This window comes from Panthera tigris, chromosome A2 (genome assembly GCF_018350195.1).
Source record: "Panthera tigris isolate Pti1 chromosome A2, P.tigris_Pti1_mat1.1, whole genome shotgun sequence".
NCBI lineage: Eukaryota > Metazoa > Chordata > Mammalia > Carnivora > Felidae > Panthera > Panthera tigris.
The window spans coordinates 6198130-6218200 of record NC_056661.1 but is presented as its reverse complement, the minus strand read 5'-3'; the positions used below and the strand labels follow the sequence as shown (position 1 = coordinate 6218200).

Genomic DNA, 20071 nt, shown 5'->3' with positions numbered 1-20071 from the left:
GAAGCCAGTCCTTGACAGGGCTTGACAAGCAGGTCAACAAATGGTACCTTGGACAGCGCCCCCATCTTGAAGGTCTCGGGTGTGGTGAGATTGCTCTGTCTGGAAAAAAAATGGGCATTGGTGGCCATGCCCAGGGCCTGCTTCAGTGGGCTGCTGCCAATCTGGTTTTGGGGAATGAACATGGCTCCCTGACTCCGTAGTCAGACCTTCAAAGACCAAGGCCTCCCATCCAACGAGCCACTGAGAGCCAACCTCAAGCCCAACCAGGAGCCCTCTCCCCATGGGCAGCAATCCTGTGAGGCCAGGTTGTCATTTACACAGGAAGGGCAGGAGTCCAGCTTTGGGTCCTACAGAATAAGATGGCCCTTTTGGCTGCACTCATATTAGCCATGCAAGGGTCTGCTAGCTGCAAAACACCTCTTCTTGCTTTCACTAAAGATGTACATGACACATTTGTGAATTACCTCCTGATGAACCGGGATTTCTCAAACCCAGTACTACTGACATTTTGGATGGGATCATTTTTTATTGTTAGAGGCCCTCTTGTGCATCGTAGGATGTTTAGCATCATCCCTGACCTCTACCCGCTAAGGGCCAGCAGCATTCTCCCTCTACCCCAGCCAGTTGTGACAACCGAAAATATCTCTGGGCATTGCCAAATGTCCCCTGGGGGGAAGAGTTGTCTTGGTTGACAACCACTGCAATAAACCCAGCCTACAAAGATCCCCAGGACAAAATCAGGCTCTCCTGATGAAGCTGGTCTGTTTGTTGACAAGACTACTCTTTTTTTTTTTTTTTTGACTACTCTTTTTTTTTTTTCAATTTTTTTTTCAACGTTTTTCATTTATTTTTTGGGACAGAGAGAGACAGAGCATGAACGGGGGAGGGGCAGAGAGAGAGGGAGACACAGAATCGGAAACAGGCTCCAGGCTCCGAGCCATCAGCCCAGAGCCCGACGCGGGGCTCGAACTCACGGACCGCGAGATCGTGACCTTGCTGAAGTCGGACGCTTAACCGACTGCGCCACCCAGGCGCCCCTTTTTTTGACTACTCTTAACAAAAAGGCTATTCCTTTTTGCCTTGCCTACCAGGAAGCTGAGAAAGCTTACTTTGGTATTCTTTTCCATGTAGCTCTGGGTGCAGGATTATTTGTGCTCCCACCTAGTTCTAGGAGTGGTTTGAAGCAACAACCCAGACACCAGATGAAACATAATGGGTAGGAGTTACAAGGAGGCAGATTTCTGCACAAATTGAAGCATTTTCTAACAATGGAATTGACTAGCCCTGGGATGGGTTGCTGGGAAAGAATGAGAACTCCACTAGAAATATTTTCAGTGCAGAAAGATACTTCATCATGATTTAGGATGTATTTTATGGATTTATGGCTACCTGTATTCCACTCACCCCTTCCCACCACCAAAAAAGGCATTTCATATTAACTACAGAAACCCAAAAGGCTGATAAAATAAGATGAATAACATAAGATTGCACCTGGGAGAACAGATTAATTTTTTTTGAGAACAGATTAATTTTTAAAGAAAAACATTTCATCACCGAGCAGCAGAATTCAGACCTGCCACTCACCTGCCTGTCTGTCCTTGGGCAAGTGATGGTGTGCTCTGATCCTCACTTCATTTGTAAAATGGGATGGCACTTAATTCTTCCTTCCTAGAATGGGTACAAGGTTTACACAAAATGTGCACGTACCATTCTTAGGCCAGGTTGCAGCTGGACAGGTGCCCATAGTTTTTTAATGTCTTAGGTCATTTTTGTTGCAAGTGACAGAAACCCAGCTTGCTCCAGTTGAAGAAGAAAGGGATTTGACTGACGTTGTTAAAAAGAAAGCCACAGGCTCCAAACAGTGTTACTGGGGCCAGGCTAAAGCACCAAACCGGGGCTTAATACCTAACCTAATTTCAGTTTCAACCTCCTCCAGAAATGTAAATTTTAATCTATCAATCAGTATTTTTTTCTTTTTTTATAAATTTTTTAAATGTCTATTTTTGAGAGATAGCGTGTGAACAGGGGAGGGGGAGAGAGAGAGAGAGAGAGAGAGAGAGAGAGAGAGAGAGAGAGAATCCGAAGCAGGTTCTAGGCTCTGAGCTATCAGCACAGAGCCTGACACGGGGCTCGAACTCAGCAACCATGAGATCATGACTTGAACTGAAGTTGGACGCTTAACGGACTGAGCCACCCAGGCGCCCCCTATCAATCAGTAATTTTCTGATATGTACCAATAAGGTCATCTGCCACAGAGGCCTTCCCCATCCCCCAACGGAAGGTAATGAGGTAATCTACCCAATAAGATCCACTGCCTTCCCCTAAGGGAAAGTGACTTTGCCTGGGACAACCCTTTTTCTTTTGCTTATAACTTTCTTGCCCTGCCCTCCTTCCTAGAAATACCTTCTATTTTGCACAATTCCTCATAATGCCCCCCTACGCGTTACAAGGGATGCTGCCCCATTCATGAGTCATTTAATAAAACCAGTTAGATCTTCAAATTTCTTTGGTTGAATTTTGTTTTTCACAACTTAGAAATAAAATGTGGAATTAGGTCTCACGTGACTATCAGGACTGTTCTCCCTCGCCAGTTCTCAGTCCTGTATCCCTGCAAGTGGTGGCTTGGAACCATTGGGTTCCAAGGACGCTATAAAAAGATGCTATAACCCAAATCCTTTTGATTAAAGCCTCAAAGAAAGAGGGAGGGGTCTTGCCCCCAACTCCTCTCAGTGGAACTTAAGGGACACGCTGATTGGCGCATTTGAGTCACATGCCTAGCCGTGAGCCAATCACTGTGCCCAGAGGGATAGGATGCTATGATTGGTTGGCCGGTCCACTAGCCCACCCCTGGGTGATTTGGTTCCCCAAAGCTCACCAGGATCTTTGAGCCCGGAGACCAACCTCTCTGGACCTTGTTTCCTAGCAACAGACCTGTGCCTGCCATCCCCTTAGCATCTATTTTGCTCCAGGTTACAATCCGGAGGGTGGAAAGTCAACTAATAGGCTCCTCCCAACGGAGAATAATTGTACGTTTATAGACTGGGCGAGTTCGGTGTTAGAGAGTAGCCTGAGGCATCTAATGCGCCCTGGTTCTCCGAGAGTCCCAATCTTATCTCCCACCTCATTACTAACTTCCTCTTCTAGTTTGGGGCAGAGAATTCAGCTCTGGCAATCACAAAATCAAGCAGGCGCTAGTCTCTGCTTCAAGAAGTCCACAGAGGCAGCTTGCGTCTGTCGAAGGAGACCTTTCTGAAGACCTTATGAAGGCTCTCACATATTTCAACATCCTCCATGTTTTTCTCCAAAGACCCTCAAATCACAGTCCCAAGAGACGCGTGTTTAGAGTCCCGAGATAAAATAGGCAGGGTTTTAAGAAGCTATTTTTCTTCCACATAACAGATTTCTTGTTTCTCGAGGAAGGCTCTTCTCAGGGCAGATTGTGCACTGTATAAATCTAGGGAGTGCCCTTCACTTTAAAGTGAATACGTCTGTGTACGCCGTGGCGCCGGCCCTCTACCTCAACGTTGCTCAGCCAATCCCACGTTTGAAGTCATTTCCCTCAATATCCTTCCCTTTCCAGGTACTAATCCTAAATAAGTTAAGACTATCATGGATTCAAGGGACAGAATAGGGATTCAAGGGACAAAACTATCCCAACTGTCTGGGAAATTTGTTGGCTCGTGGTAATGGAAAGGATCAGGGCATCTGGCTTCAGGTATGGCTCTATCCAGGAGCTCAACCAATATTGCCAGAACTGTCTCTCCGACTTTCACCTGTACATCCTGGTGTAGACTGGCTTCAGTCTGCAGACTGTTCTTCCAGACAACTGCACAAGGTGGCTGTGGGTAAGATGAAGTCCTGCATACAGCTGACGATCCCAGAGAAAGAATGAGACCTTCCAATGTCATGTCCTCAGACCTACTTATTGTGGCCAGGGGATGGAGTCGTCTGATTGGTAAGCTTAGATCGAATATTACTGGGGGGGGGGGGGGGCTGTGTTAGACTGGAGTAGTGGGGAAGAATCCACAAAGAGAAAGCAAGGTTCTGACTGAGATACTTAGCAGACAGAAACAACAGCGGTCATTACGAGTGTTATTTGTTATGGGATCTTCCGGGAGGCGACAGGGTGAGGCACCAGTGACATAATCCAATTTCAGTCTCAAACCTCTCAGATCTTCTGTGGGCTTTCCCGCAGAAACGTGGAGAGCAAGCTTCAGACCATAAGGTCAGCACAGATCTAGAAGGTTCACGACAGGAGAGAGAAGACTCCTGGAGGCCTGATGTACTTGAGGTTGTCTTCAAGGGTAGATGGTGTCAAAATTAACCGGTGTCAAAATTAACCGGCCAACGACCATCAGAAATACACCTGTCATCAAAAAAAAAAAAAAAAAAAAAAAAAAAAAAAAAAAAAAAATTTTTTTAGCTTGCTCCAGCTGGAAAGATCACATAATAGGAACCATGGGGTGCCTCCATAAGAGGGTGTTGTGGGACAGGAGGGCATCTTATGGGATGCAGGCATGTGCTCGGTAGTTTTAAAGACAGCTGAAGACGGTAGAGGCCAAGTCTAAGTTGGTGCTAGCAGGGAGCGGATTGGTGCCTGGGTATTTTGATGATTTTTATCTCAGCAGTGGAAGAATGGACGCGGGGCTATCGCTGGTAAGAAGCAGTGGTCACTTGCGTTGGTCGGGAGAGGAGGGTGTGTATTCATTTTTGTGGTTGCAGCGTGTCCTTGTCTCTGGCTTGGTTCAGACATGGTCACAGAGCGGCCTTGTGTGATCATTGTTTATATTCTGTGACTGTTGTTTATGTTCAGTTAAGAACATCACGGCCCAGCTGCCAGCTGCCGGGGCTGTTTTTCACTCCCTCTTCGCGGGGATCTGTGTCTCCAGGTAAAGTCTGCCCAGAGTCCTTCCCAGCTCTGGCCTAGGCTTCTCCAGAGATCATCGTCACTCCAGTGGGCATCAGACACAGGGAGTCCACACCAGTGACAGCAGTGAGTGACCCATCAGCCGGGTAGGAGGAAAACACTCAGGGACAGCGTTCCCAGCCCTTTTCCTGGCAGAATTTTAAAGGGAGACGCTGGGCTGGGCAAAGATTAACAACTTTGTAAATTGCAGGGCTTCTCCGAGTCTTGGCTGTGTTTCTGTGCAGTGCCAGTCGGCCAGGGAAACAAGGTTTGGTGCCTTTTGGACAAAGATAGAGTCAGACACATGGGCAGGAGGCAGAGACAGAGACAGAGACAGAGGAGGACAGAAAGAGAGACGGAGGGGCAGAGGCAGAAAAAAGTGGCAGGAATGGAGGCAAAGAGATTGAAACAGAGAGACGCAGGAGGAGAGGGACAGAGACACAGAAAGGAACAGAGCTAGGCGCGGAGAGGGGAACAGGGATGGAAAGAGAGACAGGCGAGAGACAGACACAGGGGCCGAGGCAGGCGAGGGCAGAGAGGGACCCCGAGAGGCTGAGACGCGGGGCCGGGCCGGGCCTGGGCGAGGGCAGCGCGGGAGGGCGCGGCGCAGACAAAGGCGCGGCCGCGCGGCCGGGGCGGCCGGGCCGGGACAAAGGCTGGCCCGGGGGGCGGGGGCAGCGATGGCGACGGCCGCGGCGGGCGCGGGCGAACTACAAGTCCCAGCAGCTCCCGCTGCGGCCCTCGGCCGGCCCCTCTCGCTCCCCGGGAGCGCCTGGCGGGGCCGCTGGGCCGAGGGGGCCGCCGGCGGGGCTGGCGGGCGGGGGGCTTCCTGCGGGCCCCGGGGGCGCGGCGGGCCGGGCAGGGGCGAGGGGCGCCGGGTGAGTGTCCCCGCGAGCGGGCCGGGCGGGCGGGGGCCGGGGTCGCGGCCGGGGCGGGGGCGGGCGCGGGGCGCGGCCCGGGGCGACCTCTGTCCGCCTCCCCCCCAACCTCCGCTCGCGCGCGCCGCCCGCCCCGCCCGGGAGAGCGGGGTCGCGGGTGTGAGGGGAGGGGGTCCCCGCGGCCCGCGGGCCTAGCGCGCCCTTTCCGCCGCCGCGTTCCCGGGGGAGGGCCCAGCCGGAGCTGGGCGCCTGAAATCGGGAGGTATGGGGGTGGGGGGGCACCCTCAGCTGTGGGGTCGGGAGCTCAGGACGCCCCTTCCCCTGGAGGCGATCCAGACCCCCTCCATCCCAGGAACCGTGGAGGACGTCTAAGTATTGTTCTCCCCACCCTCCAGCCTGAGGTCGGGAGTTCAGGAGGCCCTTCCTCAAGAGAGGGATCCAGGGGTTCCCTCTGACCCCCTGGAGCCCCGTTATTGTTCCCCCTACTCTTCAGTCTTGGGGGCCAGAGTTCTGGAAGCCCCTTGGCAGGAGGTCATCCAGGGGTCCACCTGTCCCCCCCCCCCCCCCCCAGGAACTCAGAATGCCCCCCCCCTTCCAGCTAAGAGATGGGAATTTGGGAGGGCCCTTCCTCAGGAGGCAATCTAAAGGTCCCCCTGTGCCCCAGGAACCCAGAAGGGGACCCAGGCATTGTTCCCCACCCCCTCCAAATGTGGTGTCTGGGTTCAGGAGGTGATCTAAGAACTCCACCCTCTTGCTTAGCCACTTCCAGCTGTGGGGTTGTGGCCAGGATCAGATCTATTTGTCGTTTGCTCCCCAACCCCCACCCATGGAGTGGGTAGCTCCAGACCGCCTCCCCATCAGGTAATCCTGAGCTCCCTGAGCTCCCCAGAAGGGGTCCCAGCTATTGTTTCTAGACCTTGTTCCCAACCACCAGGCATGGGGCTGGATGGAATTCAGGATCTTTTCTCCAGGAGAGGATAAAAGGGTCCTGACACCCGTTGCCATATCTCAGCCATTGGCTCAGTTACTCAGGAATTCCCCTTTTCTAGGAGATGACCCAAGACCGCCCCCCCCAGTAACCTAAGAGGAGCCCCAGGTATTATTTTTGTGCCTCCCCCCCCCCCCACCTCCGCTAGGGGTTAGAATTCAGGATGTCTATCCAGTTGGGCAGACAGGTATACCAACACCTGTCCCTGCTTTCCTGGCTATGGGGTCCATGGGTCTCCCTGCATCCCACTGGGTCCTACAGTATTTCCCCCACCCTCTCTAGCTTTAGGAACTTGGCATTCGGGTACACAAGGGTCTTGACTGTTACTCCCACCCTGGAACTGTGAGGTCTGGCACTCAGGTCGTCTCTTCCCCAGCAAGCAAGCCAGAGGTGCCCCTGCCCTCCCCCAGTGACCCAAGATGAGTACCAGATGCTTTTTGCCCCCCACTCACCCCCCACGTACAAGCTTCAGAGCTCACGATGCTCCTCTCTACGAGGCAAGCCCGAGGTTTCAGGGGAAACCCCAAATATGCCCTCCCCAATGATGGAACCGGGATTCATGCCGTGTACTAGAAGCAAGCACAGGAACCCAGGGACTTATCCCTCTTTCCCGTGAGGGGACCCCAGCCAAGGGGGTAGGAAGCCTGGATTCTCTCTCCTCCACAGGACCCAAGCTTCCCACGGGAGGAGGAGCCCAAGATGCAGAGAAGGGCAGAGCCCTGGAACTGGGTACTGGAGACCTCCAGTGCCGGGTCCCATGACTTCCATCCAGGTGTGGTGCTGAGAAGGGAAGCCCCGCCCCGCCCCCATGTCCCACCAGGGTCCCTCTTCTCCCTGCCCTGTCTGGGGCTTGCCACAAGTCTCCCTGCAGTCTGAGACAAGAGAAGGATCCATGTGTGTGTGCAGGGCTGGGTTGTGGGGCACGGCCCCCCCTCACTTCCCTGCCCAGACTCCAAGAGAGACCCCCTGTTCTCCAGCACCTACCTCCACCCACCCTCTGTCCTCACCCCTGCAGATCCGGCCCTAGAAGCAGCCAGCATTTCCACACCAGGGATGCGGCGCTCGGTCCTGGTCAGGAATCCAGGCCACAAAGGCCCAAGGCCCGCTTGTGACGAGCTGGACTCTGACTCCGAGGACCTGGACCCCAACCCTGAAGAGCTGGACCCAGAGCCCGACCCAGAAGACCTCAACACTGTCTCCGAAGATGTGGACCCCAGCTATGAAGATCTGGAGCCCGTCTCTGAGGATCTGGACCCCGATGCTGAAGCTCCGAGCTCCGTCTCGGGGACCCGTGACTCGGATCCCCAAGATCTCGACCCCATGTCCTCAAGTTTCGACCTGGATCCAGACGTCATCGGCCCTGTCCCCCTGGTTCTTGACCCCAACAGCGACACCCTCAGCCCCACCGAAGCCCCAGACCTGGACCCCCTCTCATCTAGCCTCACTGCCACTCCCGAGGTCCTGGCCGACAGCCCCGCGGCGCTTCCTGCGCCTGCCAGCCCTCCCCGGCCCTTCTCCTGCCCCGATTGCGGGCGAGCCTTCCGCCGCAGCTCGGGGCTGAGCCAGCACCGCCGCACCCACAGCGGCGAGAAGCCCTACCGCTGCCCCGACTGCGGCAAGTCGTTCAGCCACGGCGCCACGCTGGCCCAGCACCGGGGCATCCACACGGGCGCGCGGCCCTACCAGTGCGCGGCCTGCGGCAAGGCCTTCGGCTGGCGCTCCACGCTGCTGAAGCACCGCAGCAGCCACAGCGGCGAGAAGCCGCACCACTGCCCCGTGTGCGGCAAGGCCTTCGGGCACGGCTCGCTGCTGGCGCAGCACCTGCGCACGCACGGCGGCCCGCGGCCGCACAAGTGCCCCGTGTGCGCCAAGGGCTTCGGGCAGGGCTCCGCGCTGCTGAAGCACCTGCGCACGCACACGGGCGAGCGGCCGTACCCGTGCCCGCAGTGCGGCAAAGCCTTCGGCCAGAGCTCGGCGCTGCTGCAGCACCAGCGCACGCACACGGCGGAGCGCCCGTACCGCTGTCCCCACTGCGGCAAGGCGTTCGGCCAGAGCTCCAACCTGCAGCACCACCTGCGCATCCACACGGGCGAGCGGCCCTACGCCTGCCCCCACTGCTCCAAGGCCTTCGGGCAGAGCTCCGCGCTGCTGCAGCACCTGCACGTGCATTCCGGAGAGCGCCCCTACCGCTGCCAGCTCTGCGGCAAGGCCTTCGGCCAGGCTTCCAGCCTCACCAAGCACAAGCGCGTGCACGAGGGCGCCGCCGCCGCCGCGGCCGCCGCCGCGGCGGCCGCCGCAGGCCTGGGCCTCAGTCCGGCTTCGATGCTGCGGCCCGGGCAGGTCTCCCTCCTGGGGCCTGATGCTGTGTCTGTTCTCGGCTCCGGCCTGGGCCTCGGCCCTGGCCCCAGCTCTGGCCTTGGCTCTGACCCTGGCTCCGAGCCGGGCTCCCTCCCTAATCCCAGCCCCAAAGCTGTCTCTGGCTCCGAATCTACCCCCACCCCTGATTCTATCAAAGCTTCTGACCCTAAGCCTGGTCACGACGCAGATCCCGACCTTGCGGCCAGCCCTGACCGCGGATCTGGGCCCAGCCCCGACCAAGATCCTGGGCCCAGCTCCGACTCCAACCCCGGGTCTCATCCCGAACCCTGCTCCCCCACCCATGACGCTGTCAGCCCAGCCCTCCCTACTGGCGAGAGTCCCGAGTGGGTGCGGGAACAAGGGGCGCTGCTGGGCCCCGACGGCTGAAGTGGACGCCGATGCTCCCGGGCGCCCGGGGAAGTTGTGTGTCGTGCAGTTTAGTAAAATCCTCGCACTGCCTCCTGGCTCTGTGTCGTGGTTTGGCTGTTTCTCTTTTTCCACTAAGGCACAGCCCTTTCCTCGGGAGATGGGGGAGGGTGTGGCCCGTGCCAGCCACAGCTGGAACCCCAATGTCCTGGCTCCCTGCCCCTAATCCTCCAGGCTTCCCCGTTCCCCCACAAGGTCTCACACTGGCCCACCGTAGTTACCACTCTGCTCCCGGAGAGCACCCTAGCCACCCTAGTCAAGGGCAGACTTCCTTGGCGGGTGGTCTGAACAGGATCCCTTCCCTCTGGCTTTTCTCTGAGTGGTGGAATTTCTGGCATGTTGACAGTCTAGAAGGCTGATAATGGAGGCTGATAGGAGACCTTGCCGGCAGCCCTATCCCATGTGTTCTGTGTTCGCACAGCCTACCCCACGCCCTTCACAGCCCATGTTCTAGGTACAGCACTAGACAGAAGAGGCACTCATTTATGTGTTCAGCCAAAATCTGTTGCTTCCTGGAGCCTCAACAGAGAGCAAGATAAGCACGGCCTTGGCCTTCACAGAACTCACAGATGCCAATTTCAGAAAGCTTTGAAAAGCAGTTACTGGGGGGACTGCTTTCCTGAGGAGGGATTCTAGAATCCCAATAACCCACTAACTTAATTGTCAGTGCTGGTTGCCCGGCCTTGCTCTGTACCCTTGCAGTTTATGCTCTCGCATTTTCTCTTTTAATTCCACAGCTTCACCAGACAGGTAACTATGACTAAATATCCCCATTTTGCAAACGAGCAACCAGACATGTGGAGTTTAAGGGACCCTTTGGCGGATGTAGAAGTAAGTGGCAGTTGGCAGGGCCTAGATTTAATCCAAACTGTCCGCCAGAGCCTGAGTTCTTAACCAGCGTGTTTCTTTTTTTTTTTTAATTTTTTTTTTCGACGTTTTTTATTTATTTTTGGGACAGAGAGAGACAGAGCATGAACGGGGGAGGGGCAGAGAGAGAGGGAGACACAGAATCGGAAACAGGCTCCAGGCTCCGAGCCATCAGCCCAGAGCCCGACGCGGGGCTCGAACTCACGGACCGCGAGATCGTGACCTGGCTGAAGTCGGACGCTTAACCGACTGCGCCACCCAGGCGCCCCATTAACCAGCGTGTTTCAAAGCAAGAGTGTGCAAAGGCCCCGGGGCTGTTGAGTGATGAGCTAGGGGAGATTGGGGCCAGAGCAGAGGGCCCTGGCAGACTGAGGTGGGAGTTTGCTTGTTATCCTAGAGCAACGGGAAGACGTCGACAGGTGTGGCAGAAGACTCAACAGGAGTTACTCTTCCAAAATGCTTTCCGGCTGCTGCCTGGACAGTGCAGGGGGCAGGAGTGGGAGCCTCAGGTTAGGAAGGAGGTGGCTGCAGTGGTCCAGGCCAGGAATGATGAGGGACTCTCGGCTGACGGCCATAGGAGTGGGGATAAGTGGTCCTATTTAGGACACAATTAGGAAATGACATAGATTTGCCGACAGTTCAGATGAGAGGAGCGGAAGCCGAGATGCGAGTAAGCATGAGGTTTCTGCCAGGCCAGAGAAGCAGCCATGAGACAGGACGGACGATCATCCTCGGACTCTGGGGAGGGTAAGGGGTCAAGCCTTGAACTTGGAACCCTAGAATCCGGCACCGGACGGAGGCGTGGCAAGGAGCCAGGACGGAACCAGCCCTACTTTGGCATTCTCACAGCCAGCCCATCCCCCAGCACCTTCAGGGACCGTCGGCGTTAGGGCCCCAAGACCGCCCTCCGCCCCGCAAGTCGCCAGCCGAGGACAACGCATGCGTGCTGCGGCCGCAGGGATTGTCGTGGCGCAGGGGGTGGGACAGGATCCGGTCACGTGCTTCCAGTGGTTGGGGCGGGGGGCGCGGCGCCGCTCCGATCACGTGACCGCGGCTCGAGTCAGCTGATGCGAGAGGGTTTGAAGCTGCACCGCGAGGGAGCGAGGCCGCAGTGGCAGCGGCGGGCGCTCGGACCCCGGCTGCCCCGCCGCGCCCGCCGGCGTCCGGCGCTCCCCGTCCTGGCATGGCAGCCCCCGTGGGCCGGCGCGGCTCAGGTGAGGGCGCGCGGCCCCGCGGGCCTCCGAACGCGGGCGGCGGGCGGGCGGCCAGCTTCCCCGACCTGGGGCGGCTGAGCCCCCGGTTTCCCTTGCCTAAACTCCGGTGCTGACCTCTCAGCTTCCCGGGGGTGGAGATAAGGACAGATGGCTCCTAGCACCTGGGCCACAGGTGGGCACCACCTCCTCCGACCTCGGAGTGGCGGGACTGCCGAGTGCTCTTCCTGGACCCACGTTGTGCTCAGAGTCCCTAAACTCAGGCAGCGGGTGGGCCGCCAGCTTCGCCAGCTCGCGCCGGGGAGGTTTCCAGGGTTTGCGTTCTGCTTTGCTCAGCTTTGCTGGAACTCTCAGCGGGCACCAGCTTCTCCAAACCTCACGTGAAACTCCCAGGATTCCCTTCCCCAATCCAGGAGGCAACGCTCAGCTTCTCTAAAACTCAGATTGCCTCCTTGACCTTGGCACTTAACTCGATTTTTAAGTCCAAACCCATGGAAGCTCAGCTTCCTTGAACTCAGGAGGTGGCTGCCCAGCCTCCAGTATTTTCAGTCTCTGCTTCTTAATGCGGGGGGTGGGGCTGGAGGAGGACCCTTTGTGTTGGTCTTTCAGCTGTCCCTGCTGGTAGGATCTGGGGTGGGTTAACTGTGATCCCAGCTAGGGAGGCGGGCCTGCCCTCTGGCTTCCCATCCAGCTGTCTTGTAAACAACTCCACAACAGCATCCCAGCTCCAAGGGGACCAGCCAGGAGCTGGCCCTCCCTGCACGACAGGTTCTGACGGTGCCACATTCATCCTGGTGGCTGTGCCAGGCAGCCAGCCAGCCAGGTCCTGGAAAGAAGCACGGTTCTCCCAGTAGGGGTGTGTGTGTGGGGGGGGGGGCCTGTCAGGGATGGTCCTGGGCTGCTGTGACCAGCTGTGACCCCAGCAGGTGATGAAACCTTGGACTTTCCTCTTGGGCTGATCAGGAGTGAAGGGAACGAGTAATGCTTAGAATAGTCCCTGTTTGCTGAAGAATTACTAAAATTCTAGAGCTGAACCGAGGCTTTTGTCTTGTCTGTCTTCATTCTCAGAACACCTTCCAGAATTTCAGCCCTAGGGTAGACTCTTTTTTTTTTTTTTTTTTTTTAATTTCCACTTTTCAAATGAGGACACAGAGGTTTTAAAAGATGTCCAGGATCCCCCAACTGGGAAGTGGCAGGTCTGGGATTTGTTTCTAGGGCTGTGTGATTTCCAGAAGTTGGGACCCTTAATGAAGACGCTATATTAGCTCACGAGCCGACGCACAAATGGCATAACGACACCCACTGGGGTACAGTGAGTCTTGAGCAAATGTGCTCTGTTATTGTCGATCTCTCCTTCTTCAGGCCTGTGGCTTGTGAGAGTGTCAGCTGGGTGGGCCAGGTCACCATGAGCGATGAGCAGAAGGGCCCTTCTTTGGGTGTTTGACCAGAAAAAACGGGAAGGGGTGCCTGGGTGGCTCAGTCAGTTGAGTTTCCAGCTCTTCATTTCGGCTCAGGTCGTGATCCGAGGATCATGGGATTGAACGTTGCACTGAGTATCGAGCCTCTTTGAAGATTCTCTGTCTCCCTCTGTCCCTCCCCCACTCATGCTTGCTCTTCTTCTCTTTAAAAAAAAAAAAAGAAAGAAAAAACTGGAATGTAGCTGAGCTCCATGCTCCCACCTGGGGGCTGGAGTTGATATAAGCCCTTGGAGGCTTGAGTGCCCTGTGAGAAGCCAGTGGAAGCCATTCGTGCTTTCCCCACAAACCAACAACTAGAACGAGGATGGGATATTCAGACACTCTTACCACGCACCAGCCCCTGTGGTCGATGCTTTGTGAGCATCAGACCTTCAGCTTCCCGGTGAGGGATATTACTGCCCCATTTTGCAGAGGAGGAAGCTGAGGCTCAGAGGCCGGGTGCCCTGCCCCAGCCAGTGAGCAACAGGGTCACGCATCAGCTCAGGCCCTTTTGAGCCCCAAATTGGAATTAGTAGCCTCTGAGCGCTATTGCTGTGTGTATCCATAAAACGTTGCCGAGTTTCTGGGTTTTCTTCGATGAGAGTTCTTTTCTTGGCTGGAGCAGGGGACCTGTCTCCCCTGTTGCCAGGTGATCCCCACTGCCCTCTCCCTTTCCCTCAGAGACGGAGCGCCTCCTGACACCCAGTCCTGGGTATGGCACCCGGGCCGGGGCTTCCCCGGTCCCTCCGGAAGAGGAGGACCTGCGTCGCCGCCTCAAGTACTTTTTCATGAGTCCCTGTGACAAATTCCGGGCCAAGGGTCGCAAGCCCTTCAAGCTGATGCTGCAAGTCGTGAAGATCTTGGTGGTCACTGTGCAGGTGAGTCGTGCAGGGGCCCCAGCAGAACCCAGGTGTGGCCGCCGCCGTTCTTGAAGGAGAGTCCTGGAGTCAGAGCCTAGTCCTGATGCTGCAGCAACGTAAGGACAGTGACAATGGCAGTGATCAGTCACAAAGCTCTCCCAGGTCTGTGTGGGAACAGCTCCTGGTAAACTCACAAATGCCCTTGGAGGTCCTGGCAACTCTTATTGTCACCCTTTTACAGATGAGGCAGCCAGGGCCCAGAGAGGTGAAGGGATTTGTCCAAAATCACAGAGCAACCAAGCATGGGGAGCTGGCACTTGAACCCAGGCAGCCTGGTGCCTCAAAGAGAACGGACCCGGTGGCTTAACAGATAGATACTGCTGCCATCCCAGGCCCCATGGTGGGCTTTGGGGACCCCAAGACGAATCAGACCGAGCCCCTGCCCTAAGGAGCTCTTGGTCTGGTGCTGTGATTCGGGGCGTATTACCACACTTCTGATTTCTTTTCGGTACAAGGGCCCATCGGTGGTACTTACCCTGTAGATTTGGGCTCAGCACAGAACCCGGCACCTGCTAAACATTTAATGAACGTTGATCTCGGGCATGAGATGTACGAACACCTGCTGTGTGCTGCTCACCGGGGATTTCTGGTGGGCCTTCCTCCACTCGTGCCCTGGGGGAGGCCCCATCCCAGTTTTGTCGATGCCTGCTCCCTCCACCAGCTCATCCTGTTCGGGCTCAGCAACCAGCTGGCAGTGACCTTCCGGGAGGAGAACACCATTGCCTTCCGGCACCTCTTCCTCCTGGGCTACTCTGATGGGGCGGATGATACCTTCGCAGCCTACACGCGGGAGCAGCTCTACCAGGCCATCTTCCACACCGTGGACCAGGTGCGGGGCCCCCCGGGGGGGCGGCAGGCGAGGGGGCAGGCAGGGGAGAGCAGGCAGGGCTGACGGCTTCTCCCCTTCCCTGCCCGCAGTACCTGATGCTCCCCGATGTGTCGCTGGGCCGGTATGCCTACGTGCGGGGCGGAGGTGGCCCCTGGGCCAATGGCTCGGCCCTGGCCCTCTGCCAGCACTACTACCACCGCGGCCACGTGGACCCGGCCAATGACACCTTTGACATTGATCCGCTGGTTGTCACTGGTGAGCAGGCGGGGCGGGGCAGACACAGCAGGCGGGGTAGCGCGGCTGCTGGGAGTCACATTCCGGTTCTGCCTCCCAGCCTTCTAGGAGATAGGGTTGTCCCGATCGATCGTGACTCGACGCTCGGGGGGTGTCCTCGGGGGAATGTTTGGTCCGCAGGAAAACGCACGCGTGGTGTCTTAATGTCATTGATCCACTAAACGTCTGGGGGCTCACTGAGGGCCAGGCCCTAGGGCCTGTGTCCAGAATGAGACACACTGGGCCCTGTCCTGGGGAGACAGTGGGGGAACAAATGACAACCGTTAAGCTCATAGTGGGAAGTGAAGGAGGGAAGGGGGCTGTCGGGGACTCTGGGGAGACCTGCCTGTGCCTCTCCCGCCCCCAGTGTCCCTTCCCTGACTCCCTGTCCTCAGACTGCATCCGGGTGGACCCCCCTGAGAGACCCCTTGTGCCCCCCAGTGATGATCTCTCCCTCTCGGACGGCAGCGCCAGTTACAAGAACCTCACGCTCAAATTCCACAAGTACTGCCTGATGGAGGGGGCCTCCAGGGCTGGGCCGAGGGTGGGGGGAGGCAGGATGCCAGGCATCCTTGGCCGCCCCCTCACAGGCGGGGACAGAGGAAGGCCACGCTGATGCCCGTGTGCGAGCACTTCCTCTGCAAGCTGCAGAGTCAGCATTGGGGCAGGAGCACTGGTGGGGGCCGGGCGGTGGCAGGCGGGAGGAGCAGAGCCCCTCCCCCTCACCCAGGCCTCCCCACCCCCCCCCAGGCTGATCAACGTCACCATCCACTTCCAGCTGAAGACCATCAACCTCCAGAGCCTGATCAACAACGAAATTCCAGACTGCTACACCTTCAGTGTCCTGGTAAGCCCCAGGGTCCGGGATGAGGGTGTAGGGCCTGCCAGTAGTAGGGATTGCCTGCAGGGCTTCTGAGCTCCGGGGCTGGGGCCCTTGGCCAAGGGCAGCGTGGGGGTGAGAAGGGGGAAGGGGCTGGACAGACCGTCCATCGTGCGGATCTGGGAGCCTGGGTGTGTCAAGGTCCAGTCTGGCTCCTCCTGCCTTGCCGTGTTGCTACAGATCACTTTTGACAATAAGGCGCACAGCGGCCGTATCCCCATCAGCCTGGAGACCCAGGCCCACATCCAGGAGTGTAAGCACCCCAGCGTCTTCAGGCACGGTGAGCCCCCAAGCCCCACACCAGCTGGGACCGGGGGTCCTGACCTGCCTGGGGAGCCCGCCGAGTCCCAGGCCAGCACGGACCCAGTTCCTGACTCGCCCGGGTCACCCGTGAGCTCACTGAGGAGCCACAACCAGTCCTGCAGCCTCCTAGGCCTGGCCTAGCCCCGTCCCTAGTCTCCCAAGGCCCTGAGCCACTCCTGGCTCTACCCAAGTCATCTCCTCACAGGAGACAACAGCTTCCGGCTCCTGTTTGACGTGGTCGTGATCCTCACCTGCTCCTTCTCCTTCCTGCTGTGTGCCCGCTCGCTGCTCCGTGGCTTTCTGCTGCAGAACGTGAGAGCTGCCTCCAGTGGCCTGCACATGTGCCCAAGCCGGCCTTGCCCAGCTCTGGGGCCATAAGGGCCAGGGGAGAGCGGGTCCCTTCCCTGGACAGGCTCTCACCCCTCCTACCTCCTGCAGGAGTTTGTTGGGTTCATGTGGCGGCAGCGGGGACGGGTCATCAGCCTGTGGGAGCGGCTGGAATTTGTCAACGGCTGGTACATCCTGCTGGTCACCAGCGATGTGCTCACTATCTCGGGTACCATCATGAAGATTGGCATCGAAGCCAAGGTGGGTCCTGCCTGGGGCCCTGTTGTCCCCTTCCAGGTGCTGCTCCCCTAATACGCGTTCCCCCCCATCCTGCCTGGCCCCCCCCCTCCCCCCCCCCCCCGCCAGAAGGGCCAGGCCAGATGGGGTTGACGCTGCTCTTGTCCCTAGAACCTGGCGAGCTACGATGTCTGCAGCATCCTCCTGGGCACCTCCACCTTGCTCGTCTGGGTCGGCGTCATCCGCTATCTGACCTTCTTCCATAAGTACAACGTAAGCCGCGTGTGTGCAGGCTGGACCCTCTAGACAGCAGCCATATGCTCCCCAGATCTCACTTCCCTCCCCCAGATAAATTCATACACGTATGGCAGTCAGCGGCCTCTCTAGGTGGCCTGTCATGAGCCTCTTCCCCATACCTGCCCGCCCCAGACGTCCGTGTCACTACACCTGAACCACAGCCACGTGAGCCCGCTGCTTTACACGCACCCAGCTGAGTCTGGTCGTGGGATAGCCTCAGGCCCCCTCGTCCCCACCCTGCCCCTTCTCAACCCCAACTTCTCAACTCCCGGCTTCTGTGGCGGCTCTGGCGTGACTTCAGCCAGGCCCTGCCCGCTTCACCGCCATTCGCAAGTCCCACCTGGGTTCCCACACCCTCATTGTGCGCACCCCCCCCCCCCCCCCCGCCATCTGCCTGCCACAGATTCTCATTGCCACGCTGCGGGTGGCCCTGCCCAGCGTCATGCGTTTCTGCTGCTGTGTGGCTGTCATCTACTTGGGCTATTGCTTCTGTGGCTGGATCGTGTTGGGGCCCTACCACGTGAAGGTAGGGGCTGTCTGGGGCGTGCTGCTCAGGATCCACAGTCCAGGGGTTCCTGTCTCCCCTCTCTAAGCCCACTTCCTAAACCCTCTGACCCCTGGCTTATTGATTGTTGATGTGGGGGCACGGAATCACCCACCTTGGCCCCTGGTACCTTCCCGGGAGTTCTGCCCATTATTCCCTCTGACCCCCGGTGACCCCACCCTGCCCCCGGCCCTGCTTGTGGCTGCCTCTGACGGCACGACCCCACCGCCCTGCTGGCAGTTTCGCTCGCTGTCCATGGTGTCCGAGTGCCTGTTCTCGCTCATCAACGGGGACGACATGTTCGTGACGTTCGCCGCGATGCAGGCCCAGCAGGGCCGCAGCAGCCTCGTCTGGCTGTTCTCCCAGCTCTACCTCTACTCCTTCATCAGCCTCTTCATCTACATGGTGCTGAGCCTTTTCATCGCGCTCATCACTGGTGCCTACGACACCATCAAGGTCAGTGCCGGCCCCCACGCCCTCCCCCCAGCCTGCCTCCAGTGGGGCCAGCCCTCACATACTCGCAGCCGTGTACCTGGGGCTCCAGGTCCCCTTAGTAGGGTCTCAGGGCACATGAGGCAGGGTGAGGAGGGAAGGGTCCAGGGGGAGAAGGTGGGAGACTCTGAGAAGCCAGAGAGAGGTGACTGGGTGGTGGTGCCGATCGCAGCCGCCAGTCTTGGTTTCATCCGCGTGGGGTTCTGGCCAGGTAAGGTTTCCTGAGTCTGCTTTTACCAAGCGAGAGACCAGGCTGTAGAGTTTTAGTGACTTGCCTGAGGTCAGCTGCTAAGCGGCCAGCTTCAACCCAGGACTGAGGGATTCCGGAAGGCCCCGCTCCTAATTCTTCTGTAGGGTGGTCTGGGTGGGAGCTCTTTAAGTCCAGGGAGTGGCGGTCCTGCAGGTTGCGGGGCTCAGAGGAAAGGGGTCGGAGTAGAATGTGGGGGTGGCAGGTGGGCCAGACCCTGCGCTGGGTGGGTATCTAGGAAACGCAGTGTATACAGACTAGTCTGGACCAGTGGGCAGGGTGGTGACCAGCTGGTGAAAGGAACGAAGGCTACAGAGGGTCCCCTGGTCTAGACTGGTACTGGGGTGAGTCTGGGAGAGTTTCTAGAATGTGCTAATACTAATCTTAGCCACCTGTGACTACTTAAATTTTGACTTGAATCAAAGTGAATTCCACACTCAGTTCCTCACTCACATCTTTCGCATATCAAGTGCTCAAAAGCCAGTATGGCTGGTGACGACCAGGTTGGTCGGCACAGATAGCAAACCTTGCCATCATCTCAGAAACTTCTGGACTGACGACATGAGAGTTGAAGAGAGAGAGCACCCGGGAGAAGGAACAGCCAGAGCAAAGGCCCAGTAGCCAGAAAGGACTTGGGGAAGAGATGCTGATTCCTCTACCAGGTTGGGAGGGGGTGAAGGCTCTGCTGAAAGCAGATGTGCACCCCCCCCCCCCCCCCCCCCCGCTGCAAACATGGATAAACCATCCCACAGACACACTCTGTCACCCAGGCCCGAGGAGCCCCTGTGGAGCTTGCTCTAGCGCCTAAACGTCACACGTGTGTATCAGCTTGGGACGTACAAGCCCAGACCTTGATCCCGCCGTGTGCACCCAACTCAGTAGTTGCGTGTCAAGCACCCAGATTGTGTCACGTGTGGTTCTGGGTGCTGGAGCACAGCAGAGGGCACCAACTGACTGAGATGCGGGGGCACGTATTCGGGAGGCCAGGGAAGGTGCAGGGGACCGTGAGTACAGAGTGAGAGTGCAAAGGGGTGGGGGTGGGGGGAGGCGGGGAAGCTTGGCTGGTGGAAGGAACCAGGAGGAGATCCAGTTGGCTGGCTGGCGAGGTGGTGGTGGGGAGGCCAGACATCAAAGGGGCCACCCCGCGTTTCCCCGCAGCACCCCGGAGGTGCTGGCGCGGAGGAGAGCGAGCTCCAGGCCTACATCGCGCAGTGCCAGGACAGCCCCACCTCCGGCAAGTTCCGTCGAGGGAGCGGCTCGGCCTGCAGCCTCCTCTGCTGCTGCGGCAGGTTCGAGTTGGGTATTGGGGGCTGCGGAGAGGGCGTGGGCCCGAGGGAACTGCTGCCTTTTGACCCGCTGGCCGGCTGATACGGCTTCTCTTCCAGGGACGCCTCGGAGGAGCATTCGCTGCTGGTGAATTGATTCGGACCCGCTGCTGCTATTGGACATTAGCCCTCCGACTGCGGAGACTCACGCTTATTTATTTTTAGGGTTTGCTTTTAAAGGACCGGTTCCCTGCCGTGCCCTGAGGACCTGTGCCAATCGGCTCGGACACGGGTGGGACAGGGGTGGGTGGGTGTTAAATAAACGGGAAAATAAACTTGTTCTCGGTTCTAGTGGGAGGGGCATTC

General features: G+C 57.9%; 2 protein-coding genes across 6 annotated transcripts; both read left to right on the top strand.

The window, feature by feature from the left end:
- The first annotated feature begins 4804 nt into the window (after positions 1 to 4804).
- On the top strand, positions 4805 to 9589 carry ZNF358 (zinc finger protein 358). 5 transcript variants are annotated; one of them, XM_042978067.1, is made up of 3 exons: positions 5761 to 5784; positions 7439 to 7544; positions 7788 to 9589. In XM_042978067.1, the coding sequence occupies exons 2-3, from the start codon at positions 7472 to 7474 to the stop codon at positions 9515 to 9517; spliced, it is 1803 nt and encodes a 600-aa protein (XP_042834001.1). In that variant the 5' UTR covers positions 5761 to 5784; positions 7439 to 7471; the 3' UTR covers positions 9518 to 9589. The 5 variants fall into 5 exon arrangements, with proteins under 5 accessions (XP_042834002.1, XP_042834003.1, XP_042834001.1 ...); XM_042978068.1 differs by lacking the exons at positions 5761 to 5784; positions 7439 to 7544 and adding an exon at positions 4805 to 4889; XM_042978069.1 differs by lacking the exon at positions 7439 to 7544 and having other exon boundaries at positions 5753 to 5784.
- A 1940-nt stretch (positions 9590 to 11529) lies between these two features.
- MCOLN1 (mucolipin TRP cation channel 1) lies at positions 11530 to 20052 on the top strand. The gene is made up of 14 exons (XM_042978061.1): positions 11530 to 11637; positions 13773 to 13969; positions 14673 to 14840; positions 14930 to 15095; positions 15509 to 15617; positions 15864 to 15960; positions 16174 to 16273; positions 16502 to 16608; positions 16735 to 16884; positions 17032 to 17133; positions 17561 to 17683; positions 17942 to 18157; positions 19599 to 19729; positions 19826 to 20052. Exons 1-14 carry the CDS (start codon positions 11607 to 11609, stop codon positions 19860 to 19862), a joined length of 1734 nt encoding a protein of 577 aa, XP_042833995.1. The 5' UTR covers positions 11530 to 11606; the 3' UTR covers positions 19863 to 20052.
- The last annotated feature ends 19 nt before the right edge of the window (positions 20053 to 20071 follow it).

Bases quoted from the DNA above. Each gene is read 5' to 3' on its own strand.
- ZNF358 (XM_042978067.1), top strand. From the start codon at position 7,472: ATGCAGAGAAGGGCAGAGCCCTGGAACTGGGTACTGGAGACCTCCAGT. The intron at 7,545-7,787 runs GTGTGGTGCTGA...TCACCCCTGCAG, and splicing joins GTCCCATGACTTCCATCCAG to ATCCGGCCCTAGAAGCAGCC.
- MCOLN1 (XM_042978061.1), top strand. From the start codon at position 11,607: ATGGCAGCCCCCGTGGGCCGGCGCGGCTCAG. The intron at 16,274-16,501 runs GTGAGCCCCCAA...ATCTCCTCACAG, and splicing joins CCCCAGCGTCTTCAGGCACG to GAGACAACAGCTTCCGGCTC. The intron at 17,134-17,560 runs GTAAGCCGCGTG...TGCCTGCCACAG, and splicing joins CCTTCTTCCATAAGTACAAC to ATTCTCATTGCCACGCTGCG.